Source organism: Peromyscus maniculatus, chromosome 4 (assembly GCF_049852395.1).
Source record: "Peromyscus maniculatus bairdii isolate BWxNUB_F1_BW_parent chromosome 4, HU_Pman_BW_mat_3.1, whole genome shotgun sequence".
Lineage (NCBI taxonomy): Eukaryota > Metazoa > Chordata > Mammalia > Rodentia > Cricetidae > Peromyscus > Peromyscus maniculatus.
The window spans coordinates 153,274,020-153,285,027 of NC_134855.1; the positions used below are offsets into that span (position 1 = coordinate 153,274,020).

Below are 11,008 nucleotides of genomic sequence, written 5' to 3' on the forward strand. Positions count from 1 at the left end.
TTCTTTTGGAGGCAGGGTCTTGTGTCCCTCTGTCTGATCTCAAACTTATTATGTAGCCAAGGATGACCTTGAATGCCTAATCCTCCTGTATCCACCTCCCAAATGCTGGGATCACAGGTGTGTACCACCATGTCTAATTTATGGGGTGCTAGGGGTTGAACTCAGGGCTTCGTGCATTCTAGGCAAGCACTCTACCAACAGAGCCACAACCATGGTCTTCACCCTGCTTCCTGACTGCTCCATTCTGTGTGGGCTTTCTGCAGCCCACTTCCAGAGTCCTGGAGACAGCCTATGTGGAGAAACGATCAGGCTGTTGCATTGCACAGCACTTCAGGAAAATGCTTCCCTTCTACCTGCCCAGAAGGCCAGGGACATCAGGAGGGCCAGACCCTTAAATGCATGGGTCAACCATATCTGCCTATCCCGTGGCCTCTGGTGACATGTATAACCACATCTGGGAAGGGACTGTGACCTCAGAACCCATAGCCACCTTCTGTGTCATCACTATTGATCCTAGTCTGGATGCAAATACAGCCATTGATGCCCCCAGAGGATGTGAGCTGAGGACATGGAGACGGGCCAAGTGTATGCAGCCTCTTTCCACAGGACCACTGTTTTGGTCAAACTCACTATCCTCCTGCCTCTGCCTCCTGGGTACTAGATTATACCATAGCTGGCAGGGCTTCTCTCTCTTTGGTTTTTGGTTTTCAAGACAGGGTTTCTCTGTGTAGCCTTGGCTGTCTTGGAACTCACTCTGTAGACCAGACTAGCCTCAAACTCACAGAGATCCTCCTGCCTCTGCCTCCCGAGTGCTGGGGTTAAACTCGTGAGCCACCACCGCCCGTGAAGACACACACCTTTAATCCAGATCTTAAGGTGGCAAGACACACCTTTAATCCGAGCCACTTCTTCTAGAAGCCTGAATAAGGACGAGGGAAGAGGGAAGCTTTGGTTGTCCGCCTGCTTGCCCTCACCTTGTCGCACTCCCATTCTACTTCTTAGGGGTTCCTTGGTGTACAGACGACCAGCTGAGACATCCTGCTTCAGGGACTGAGCAACTACTGGATTCTTGGACTTTCCATTCACAGCTGGCCATTGTTGGACTAGCTGCAATTCCAATAAATCCCATGCATATGTATGTATGTATATATATACATACATATATAGAATATATATTCTATAAGTTCTGTTACTCTAGAGAACCCTGACTAATACATAATTTTGAATAATTATAATAATTATTCAATTATTCAATTCAAAATAAAAAATAATTCTGTTTCTGGGTGCCTGGACTTCCTCTCTTCTCTCTGAGGCAGCTTTACATTGGAAACAACAGTTTGCACACTTGACAGAAAGCTGGCTTGACCTAAGGAAACGTGGACCTCAGTCTGGGGGTCTGGGGGTCTCCCCATTGTTTGTGTGAGAAACCACATGGGAACTCCCACCCAGGGGGAGTTCCTGGCCCCCACTTGTCCTGTAGGAACACTGAGCATCCACACAGGACAGGCTGAGGACTCTCCTGGACGCCCCCCCCCCAGAAGCTGGCAATCTGCACCTAAGATTTCCTTTGAGGCTTATTCAAGATGAAGCGGTAGGAAGATGAGCTGATTCACAACCCCTCCCTGGGGAGGGGGCAGGAGGGCTGCCAGTGAAGCCTCTTGTGGACCAGAAATCACCAAAGACACGGAAATATGGGGTCCCAGGGTGACATTTTGACGAGGTATATATAGTATGGGTACCACTGTACCCCTACATAGTGCATGTCGGGGGTACTGACTGGTTGGAAGGACATGAGGACCTCTGCTCCTCTATCATTATTGGACTAGCTATGTTCCTCCCAGAAGACTCACAGCAGAGATACCTTGGATGTGTGTAGGATGCTTTAAAACTCCAGGTCTGGTCTCTCGGTTTTTGTTTTCAACTTAACCTTCCAGGGACTCAAACCCATGGCAGTTTTAGCAGCAGAGTGGGGCGTGGCCAGGAATATCAGAGGAAGTGTGCACTGGAAAGTCTGGTGTAGCCCGTGCCTGGTGTGGAGAAAGGACCCATCGGCTACTGAGCAAGACATGCTGGCTGCATTTAGATACAACACAGTTTGCAGAGGGTGAGGCCTCCCCTCATGAGCAGTCTCAGTGACCAGGACAGGAAGCACTAAAAGCCCACTGGGTGAACCCCGGAGAGGTGACAATTGGGGTGCAGGAGGTAACAGCCTTGCACAAGCCTCACACGGCCTTGCAGAATGAGCCAAGCCCAAAAGCACTCTGAAGGATGGCTCTTCATCATGCCTCAAATCTAAAGTGGAGTCACAGAGTTGCCTGTCAGATCGTCCCCCTGCCCACAGGGAAGTGGGCCAACCCCCTGCCATCTCCTCTGAGGCCAGCTGTGGAGAGCTGGGCCTGGCCATCAGCCCGCTTTCACTGACTTCTCACTCACTTCTCTCTAAACTCCAGCGAGCAGGCTCGAGGCTCGTTCAATTGGAATGAAGGTCTGCGGCTTGCCGAGAAGATTCTTTACAAGTGTAACAAAGGTCTTGCTGCTCAAGTGTGACCCAGCAGAACTGCCAAGCTCCCCACCCCCTCTTCTTTCCCCTAGATTCCCAGACTTGCAAGAAGTATCCAGGCAGCGCCAGGGGGATTGTGTCTAACCTAGAACTTCCTGAAGGGTCTAGAAAAGACAGTGGTATTTTACAAGGGATTCCACGGTACTCTGGAACAGACTGACTGTATGCTTACCCTTCTCGCTCTTATCAGCCAGCTTGGACCTGCTAATTGATCTTTCGGCCTCAGTTTCCTAGTCTGTACCCGGGTTGTCATAGTTCCATTTCAGGCAGCAGTAATGAATGAGCTGACAGAAAACAGAGAGAAGAGCTCTGTGTGTCTGCATTAGCTGTGCCATTGTCCCCTCAGAACGAAGCTTGCAGCAACCCACACCCTCTGGAGTGGCCAGGTAACCCACCAGACACCTAGTGAGGTGACGCACCCCGGCTAGCTCAGCTGTTACGGGACATTTGTCTAGAAGGCCAGTGTCTGGAGCTCGAGTTTTCTTCTCATGACCTTCGACCTGGGAGTGACACCTCACAGCCGCAGTGTTTTGACAACCAGCAGCCACCGGCACACAAAATGTGCTGCCAACAACACATGAAGTCCAAGAGGTGCCCCGGCTAGCCCTGTCCTTGACCCCTACCTGCCAATCAAGAAAAAGGCCTAGAGTTTGCATCAGCAACAGGCAGGGTCAAAGTTTAGTCAATCAAATGTTGTGTAAGGATTCACTATGGTGGACAGAGGGGCCTGAGGCCTCCCGACACTCATTAACAACTCCAAGTTCAATCATTATCTTCCTGGGGATTATTGTGTTAAGTCAGTTCCAAACCTTGCTGACCATGGCTATGAGCCAGAGGCCTGCCCCTTACGTCAGAGGCGAGCCTCCGGGTACAGCTGAGGGGCAGGGCTGGCCTTTCTGTATAGTATTTAAAGCGAGGAAGGCTGGCTCCCAGGCACAGTCGGCCTTCCCTCTGGGATACGCCCTCGGTCAACAGGGAAAATCCGGCAAGGCATCCTCCCATCTCTGATCCAGACCTTCCAAAAGAAGGAAAGGTAAGTAGAGTCATTTCATTCACCTTTCTGAAATCATCGGCAATGGGACGACTCACATTCTTTACCTTGACAGCCACAGCTCCCCGGCCACGTGCCAACCCATGCAAAGTCTACAGAGGAACTAACTGGAGGGAGCCCATGGGAGTCGGTGTTCAGGAGCCTCTTTTTCTGTTTTAGGTGACACCAGAATCCCCGCCTCTCACACACTCGCAAATATGCCTCCTCAACTGCATAATGGGCTGGACTTCTCTGCCAAGGTCATCCAAGGCAGCCTCGACAGCCTGCCCAAGGCAGTGAGGGAGTTTGTGGAAGGCAATGCCCAGCTGTGCCAGCCCGAGCATATCCACATCTGTGACGGTTCTGAGGAGGAGTATGGACGGTTGTTGGACCACATGCAGGAGGAAGGTGTCATCCGCAAGCTGAAGAAATATGACAACTGGTGAGTCCTCTCAGCCCATGCTCTCTGGCCCATGGGCTCCCCAGTTCCACCTTCTTGGAGTCTGTAGCGAACACCCGAGAAACTTAATAGAATGGTCAGAATCCAGACACCTTGTGAGGTTAGCAGAGCCAGCCACTAGATTCTAGATGATCATGGAAGGCAGTCTCTTTCTCCAGGGCCAGCTCATGGTCTAACAAATGTCCACGTAGTCAAGTCCCTGTTGACTTGACTTCCATATTTAAGGAACATGGTCAATGTCCTGGCATCCTGCTAGACTTGGAAAAGTGGCATCGGTGAGAGGCATACATCCCTAAGAATGCTTTGCTGAAGGAATTCCTGTGGCTTTTTTAGTTGGCTGGCTCTGACTGACCCCAGGGACGTGGCCAGGATTGAAAGCAAGACGGTCATCATCACCCAAGAGCGGAGAGACACAGTGCCCATCCCCAAAACTGGCGAGAGCCAGCTGGGCCGCTGGATGTCAGAAGAGGACTTTGAGAAGGCATTCAATGCCAGGTTCCCAGGGTGCATGAAAGGTGAGTGGAACCAAAACCGCCAGCCTGATAGGGGTCTATGTACACGGCTCATGCTCCTAATGGTGGCCTGAGCTGCATAGGGGGGCCATATGTGAAAATGGCCTGCCCAGTTCTGTTTGATGGATAGCGGTACAGGAGTATTAAAGCGTTCTCTGCGAATCTTGGTGGTCTAGGCCTGTCATCCCAGACACTGAGAAGCTGAGGCAGGAGCATTCAAAGTTTAAGGACAGCCTGGGTGAATTACACTTTGTCTCAAAATAAAAACTGAAAAGGGGCTGCTGGTGTGGCTGGGTGGTAGAGTGCTTGCCTAGAATACTAAGGCCTTGGGTTCAGTAAGTAATCTCAAATAGACAAAACGGAAAATAATAAATAAATAAAACGCCTTCCATTCATGTGGATTTAAAGTGGCTTCGGTGCAACTGGATGGAAGGGTTATGAAAACTTGGATTTCAGCAAACCAGGGTCTGGGGACCAACAAGATGTGATGTGGGAGACACAGCAGTGGGGACTGCTAGGGAGTTGATGTGCAGGCACTTTGTGAGCCTCTGTACCTTCTCTCCCACCCACCCACCTCTGTAGGTCGCACCATGTACGTCATCCCGTTCAGCATGGGGCCACTGGGCTCACCTCTGGCCAAAACGGGCATTGAGCTGACGGACTCGCCCTACGTGGTGGCCAGTATGCGGATCATGACAAGGATGGGGACATCCGTGCTGGAGGCCCTGGGCAATGGGGAGTTTATCAAGTGCCTCCACTCCGTGGGGTGCCCGCTTCCCTTGAAAAGTAAGTTCATTCTTTCCAAATCAAAAGTAAATGGAGAGTTGGGGTTGGGATTCAGCAGGTAGAGAGCTTGCCTAGCTTGCATGAAGCCTGAGTTCGATCCTAGGCCCCAAATAAACTGAACATGGCGAGACAGGCTGAACATGCCAGCCATCCCAGGAGTTGGGGTCAGGAGGATCAGGCGTTCCAGGCCATTCTGGAGCTTCAAGGCCAGCGTGGAGACCTGGGCAGGAACGCGCATCACACACTCACATAGTGCTTTTTTCCAGAGCCTTTGGTCAACAACTGGGCCTGTAACCCTGAGCTGACACTGATCGCACACCTTCCGGACCGAAGAGAGATCATCTCCTTCGGAAGTGGCTATGGTGGGAACTCTCTACTGGGGAAGAAATGCTTTGCCCTGCGGATTGCCAGCCGGCTGGCCAAGGAGGAAGGATGGTTGGCAGAGCACATGCTGGTAAGTGGTCAGGAGACCCTGGGCAGAAATTTGGAGGACCTGGAGTGGCAGAGGAGAGCCATGCCGAGCGAGATTCTCCAGCCCCTAAGGACTTGAGGGCAGAGTCAGGGAATACCAAATTGACTCTAACTACCGCAGTGCTCATCTCTTGGAAGCAGCTCAGACACGCTGGAACAGTGATCTTGGGGGTTTTAGTCTGCTGTAGCTCATCAGTTTATCCTGATACCTGAGGGAAGGATCTGAGGATCTACCTTTGGGGGGATTCTAGGAACATTCCCAGACCTCTGGGGCAGGAGGGACCAGGGGTCTTCATTTCTTAAACAGTAACAATGTTATTTCAATCTTCCCCCTCTTGTCTCTTCTCTTCCCATCCCTCTTCCTTTCAATTCTCTGGTCCCCTCCCCCACCCTCTTAGTTTGAAAGACAGGCCCATGTTTTTGTTGAAAATACACATCCCTTGTCTCTCTCTTTTACTATATGAATGATACAGAGTGATGGGTTTTTCTGTGACAGTTTCATGCCTGTGTGTCAAGGATTAGAGATTATAATGCAGATCCCTATCCCTGCAGATCCTGGGCATAACCAACCCTGAAGGCAAGAAGAAATATCTGGCAGCAGCCTTCCCTAGCGCCTGTGGGAAGACCAACTTGGCCATGATGAACCCCACCCTCCCCGGGTGGAAAGTCGAGTGTGTGGGTGACGACATTGCCTGGATGAAGTTTGATGGCCAAGGTGAGTCTTCAGGTCTGCCTGATGACAGTTACAACCCTTGGGGAGTGGCTGGCCTCAAATATGCCACCTTCTCCCAGGTGGCTGGCACTGGGCATCGAGTGTTTGGGTTTAGAGTCAGCAAGGCCTCAGCAGTGTTATTCTGCAGGCACCTTGTGAGGAACATCTGGATAGAGAGGGCCAAGAGAAGCGGCTTGCTCATGCACATGCATGTTTGGAGGGTATTGCGGAGCTGGTGGTATGACTCTAGGGATAAAGGCACTTGCCGCCAAGCCTGAAGGCCCGAGTTTGATTTCCAGGACCCACACGGTGGAAGGAGAGAACTGACTCCTGCAAGTTGTCCTCTGACCTTCATACATGTGCCCTGGAGCACTCACAACCCACCCCCGTGCACACGCAAAATAAATAATAAAATGAAAAAGAGGCTGTGTGCAGGAGCAGGGAGGAGGGGAAGCTGCAGGAGTCTGAGCTGACCAGAGTGTGGAGACCGGAGTGGATGGCTGTGTAGTTTAAGGAAGGGAGGAGAAAGACGTGAGGTTTAGCACGTGAGACAGCGTGGTAAGGCATTAAGAACTCTGCCATGCTTGGCTCCAATTCACACCTCCTTCTCTGGTTTGCAACTTGCCAGGCAACTTAAGGGCTATCAACCCAGAAAACGGTTTCTTTGGAGTTGCTCCTGGAACCTCAGTGAAGACAAACCCCAATGCCATCAAGACCATCCAGAGGAATACCATCTTCACCAACGTGGCCGAGACCAGCGATGGGGGTGTTTACTGGGAAGGCATTGATGAACCGCTGGCCCCCGGTGTCACCATCACCTCCTGGAAGAACAAGGAGTGGAGACCACAGGATGGTGAGTCCCCTCCGGAGGCCACCTGCTCTGGGCTGTGGGCACCACCTATCTGAGCCACATGCTGAGGAATTTGTCTCTCTTGTAGAGGAGCCTTGTGCCCATCCCAACTCGAGATTCTGCACCCCAGCCAGCCAGTGCCCCATCATCGACCCTGCCTGGGAGTCTCCAGAAGGTGTGCCCATTGAGGGCATCATTTTTGGTGGCCGTAGACCTGCAGGTGAGGCATCTTCTGTTCAGGCTGGGGAACTGGGGTATGGAGCTACAAAGAAATCTTTTTCAGAACTGGTTCCAAAGATCTCCCCCATCCCCCGCCACGCTATATTCAGATTAATTGAGCAAGTTTAAATGTAGGGCTAGCCTTCTGCTCCCCAATGGCCTTTCTGGATCTGCGATCTGAGATAGCATAGGCCAGTGTTCCGCTTCACTGAGAGACCTCTCTGGTGTGACCTGGCTTAGGGGCTTCCTGTTTTTTGTCTCTGCAGCTGTAAGAATAACTCAACAGAAAATGCTGCTTGTCAGGCAGGGAGGCTCACACCTGTAATCCTAGCATTTGGGTGGCTGAGGCAGGAGGATTGCCATGAGTTTGGGCCTAACCTGGGCTACAGAATACGTCCCAGGCTACCCTGGACTACAAAGTGAAATTTCCTCATCTGAAAAAGGATACTGCTTGGTTGAAGAATGAATATAACACCATCAGTCCTAGAGCGTTTGGATGTCTAAGTCTTTAATAACCCTTTTCTCCCTGCTCAAGGTGTCCCCCTTGTCTATGAAGCCCTCAGCTGGCAGCATGGGGTGTTTGTAGGAGCAGCCATGAGATCAGAGGCCACAGCTGCTGCAGAGCACAAGGGTGAGCCAAAGTCTGGGCCCCAAACCCTGGGGAAGGCAGTCCAAGCTCCCTCCTCGGTGTCTGCCGTGGAGGGAGGGGGTGGGGGAGGGGGAGGGGGAGGGAGAGGGAGAGGGAGGGGGAGGGAGAGGGAGAGGGAATCTGGTATGATGGGGTCAGAGGTAAATGGTGGTCTCTGTGCAACAGGCAAGGTCATCATGCATGACCCCTTTGCTATGCGTCCCTTCTTTGGCTACAACTTCGGCAAATACCTGGCCCACTGGCTGAGCATGGCCCACCGCCCAGCAGCCAAGTTACCCAAGATCTTCCACGTCAACTGGTTCCGGAAGGACAAAGATGGCAAGTTCCTCTGGCCAGGCTTTGGTGAGAACTCTCGGGTGCTGGAGTGGATGTTCAACAGGATTGAAGGGGAAGACAGTGCCAAGCTCACGCCCATTGGCTACGTCCCTAAGGAAAACGCCCTGAACCTGAAAGGCCTGGGGGACGTCAACATGGAGGAGCTGTTAGGAATCTCCAAGGAGTTCTGGGAGAAGGAGGTGGAGGAGATCTGCAAATACCTGGAAGACCAAGTCAATGCTGACCTCCCCTATGAAATTGAGAGGGAACTCCAAGCCCTGAGACAGAGAATCAGCCAGATGTAATCCTAACTGGGGCGTCTTTAGAGTCACCCCTTACCAGCATGTGCTGGGAGCCAGGAAGAGGCCAGCTTTGAGATAGCTAACACAATGCTGAGTAGATCAGAAAGGCACCGTTTAGTAGTGGAGCACCACAGAGAACAGGATAGGGACCAATGAGACGGGGTGGGGAAATCACAGCACGCTCTCTGACGTTCACACCGACCATGATGCAGGTTTTGGTTCCACTTTCGGTCACTCAGGAATCCAGTTTTTCACTTTAGCTGTAGCGGTTAGCTAAAATGCACAGAAGACATACTTGAGCTGTGTGTGTGTGTGTGTGTGTGTGTGTGTGTGTGTGTGTGTGTGTGTGCGCGCGCGCGCGCGCGCGCATGCGTGCCTGTCTGTCTGTCTGTCCCATTGTCTACCAAATATTTAATACCTTTGGAAAAATCTTGGGCAAGTTTATCTGCAGTTGTAACTAGAGATATGTTGCTTTGTTGCTAGTATGTATGTTTAAGTTATTTTTATACACGACCCTTCCTTACCTTTCTTTACATAATTGAAATAGGCATCCTGACTACTTCTTGGGGGAAAAATTACAAAATAAACTTTTATAGAAAAAGTAAATTTCATTGGCTTTGTTTTTTCTTTTTACTTGAACTAGCAAAGGGAGAGTGCTCTGATTAAATACCTTGAGGTTTAATCCTGCTCCTTGGAGACCCTGGGGGATTTTCAGCACCACCTTTGAAAGGTGGGAACTTATCAGGGGTTGCGTGTGCGTGGGGGACCGGAAGAAGGTTGGGAGCAGGATCGGGGAAGAAAGAAAGCCGAACACCTGATTTCCCATGTGCGAAGTCATCGGTGCCACTAGTTGGTGCTCTTTAGCAGCTTTACAGACAGACCTGTGCACAGCTGGATCCAGAGTGTTTAAAGTGAGTCTTCGTGAGAATTTGAGCTTGGAGGCTCAGCCTTCTCCATAAGTGCTCTGTGGACAGGCACAGGCCCTTGCCTCTTAGCCCTTTCACGAGCAACACTTTTCTCAGTCGCCACGGCCCGGAGAGTGGGGAAAACGGAAGGAAGGGCATGCATTGCACCCCTGTGTACTCAACACAGTGGCTGTGCCATACGTAGGCTGCCTGGGAAGGGAGATGGCAGGGGCTGGCCCAAGATCAGCCTGAGTGCTTCCTGGGTCTTCTCTGCTCTTTTCGTTTATTGGTTGTTCCAGAAGAGTCTAAACAAACCATAAACTTTATACAGTGTGTTATATGGTGTTCGCCCCGCAGTGACAAAAGCGCTTGCTCCCTCCAAGTGTGTTTTCCTTTCGGGGAGTAGTCAGATCGCTTCAGCCTCCTCCGCCACACCCGGCTGCTGGCTCCTTCCCACACTTGTTAGACACCTCGGGCCACTCCCTTCCCAGCTCACCTCCACAGACCCCAACTCCCCAGGCCTCCCTTGGGAGGATGAAGCCAAGATCACCTTGATTTTCAGGTGGAAAATTGAGGCCAGGAGCATCCACTAGGGCTGGGACTCGGTAGTCTTCCTTTTCCCTTTCAGTGAAGCAGGGCTGTACTCTTGAACCCGAGCCTTGGGCTTCTCATGGGCCTGGACAGCTCCCTTGACCTATGTACTGGGCCTGCCAGGAGTCCTGGGTCACACGAGGCGGGGGCTCCGTTCTGTGTAGCTGGTGCAGTAATGGCTCCAGGTAGGTTTGCTTGTGGGGAAGAGCTGGCCTCCGGCTCCCCGCTCCTTCCCAGCTGACAGCCTCAAACATGTGCCAGCAGGGGCCTCCTGTTCCTCACATGTGTCCCCCAGGCAGTACTGGCCCTGTAAGATATGAGGATGAAATGGCATGGCCCAGCTCAGTGCAGGCCTTGGAGTCTGTGAGAGAGCATGGGTGCAAGCTGACAAATCGAGGCTCTACCTCTTAAGGTGTGTCCTTAGGTGATTGCGTGGAACTCTGAGCCTCAACTTCCTCCACTGTAAAATGGGTAGATTTGCATTTTCTTGGGGACGTTTGAAGAGATCTGATGAGCTGATTCAAGAACAGATGTGACACAGAAAAGGACCTTATGAGGACAGTGATTTCCGCTTTACTCCAGATCCTCCGTGTGGCTGGGTGGGAGCCACATCACAGGGGGACCTTGCCTTTCCTCTCTCTCATCA

General features: G+C 51.7%; 1 protein-coding gene and 1 long non-coding RNA gene across 2 annotated transcripts; one reads left to right on the forward strand and one right to left on the reverse strand.

Annotated features, from left to right (window-relative positions):
* Window positions 1–395: 395 nt before the first annotated feature.
* LOC121828963 (uncharacterized) lies at window positions 396–3,103 on the reverse strand. The gene is made up of 3 exons (XR_013050969.1): window positions 2,733–3,103; window positions 1,862–2,027; window positions 396–1,107 (listed from the first exon to the last, which is right to left on the reverse strand). It is a non-coding gene; the product is annotated as an uncharacterized LOC121828963 (long non-coding RNA).
* Window positions 3,104–3,458: 355 nt separating this feature from the next.
* Pck1 (phosphoenolpyruvate carboxykinase 1) lies at window positions 3,459–9,472 on the forward strand. Its single transcript, XM_076571285.1, has 10 exons — window positions 3,459–3,593; window positions 3,771–4,032; window positions 4,384–4,565; window positions 5,145–5,348; window positions 5,615–5,802; window positions 6,372–6,534; window positions 7,160–7,384; window positions 7,470–7,601; window positions 8,136–8,231; window positions 8,415–9,472. Exons 2-10 carry the CDS (start codon window positions 3,809–3,811, stop codon window positions 8,867–8,869), a joined length of 1,869 nt encoding a protein of 622 aa, XP_076427400.1. The 5' UTR covers window positions 3,459–3,593; window positions 3,771–3,808; the 3' UTR covers window positions 8,870–9,472.
* Window positions 9,473–11,008: the final 1,536 nt, after the last annotated feature.

What these genes read in the sequence shown, in the direction of transcription:
- Pck1 (XM_076571285.1), top strand. Translation starts at nt 3,809, where the DNA reads ATGCCTCCTCAACTGCATAATGGGCTGGACTTCTCTGCCAAGGTCATC. An exon ending in GTTCCCAGGGTGCATGAAAG is followed by an intron (nt 4,566 to 5,144) that starts GTGAGTGGAACC and finishes CCACCTCTGTAG; the next exon opens with GTCGCACCATGTACGTCATC. An exon ending in GTGCCCGCTTCCCTTGAAAA is followed by an intron (nt 5,349 to 5,614) that starts GTAAGTTCATTC and finishes GCTTTTTTCCAG; the next exon opens with AGCCTTTGGTCAACAACTGG.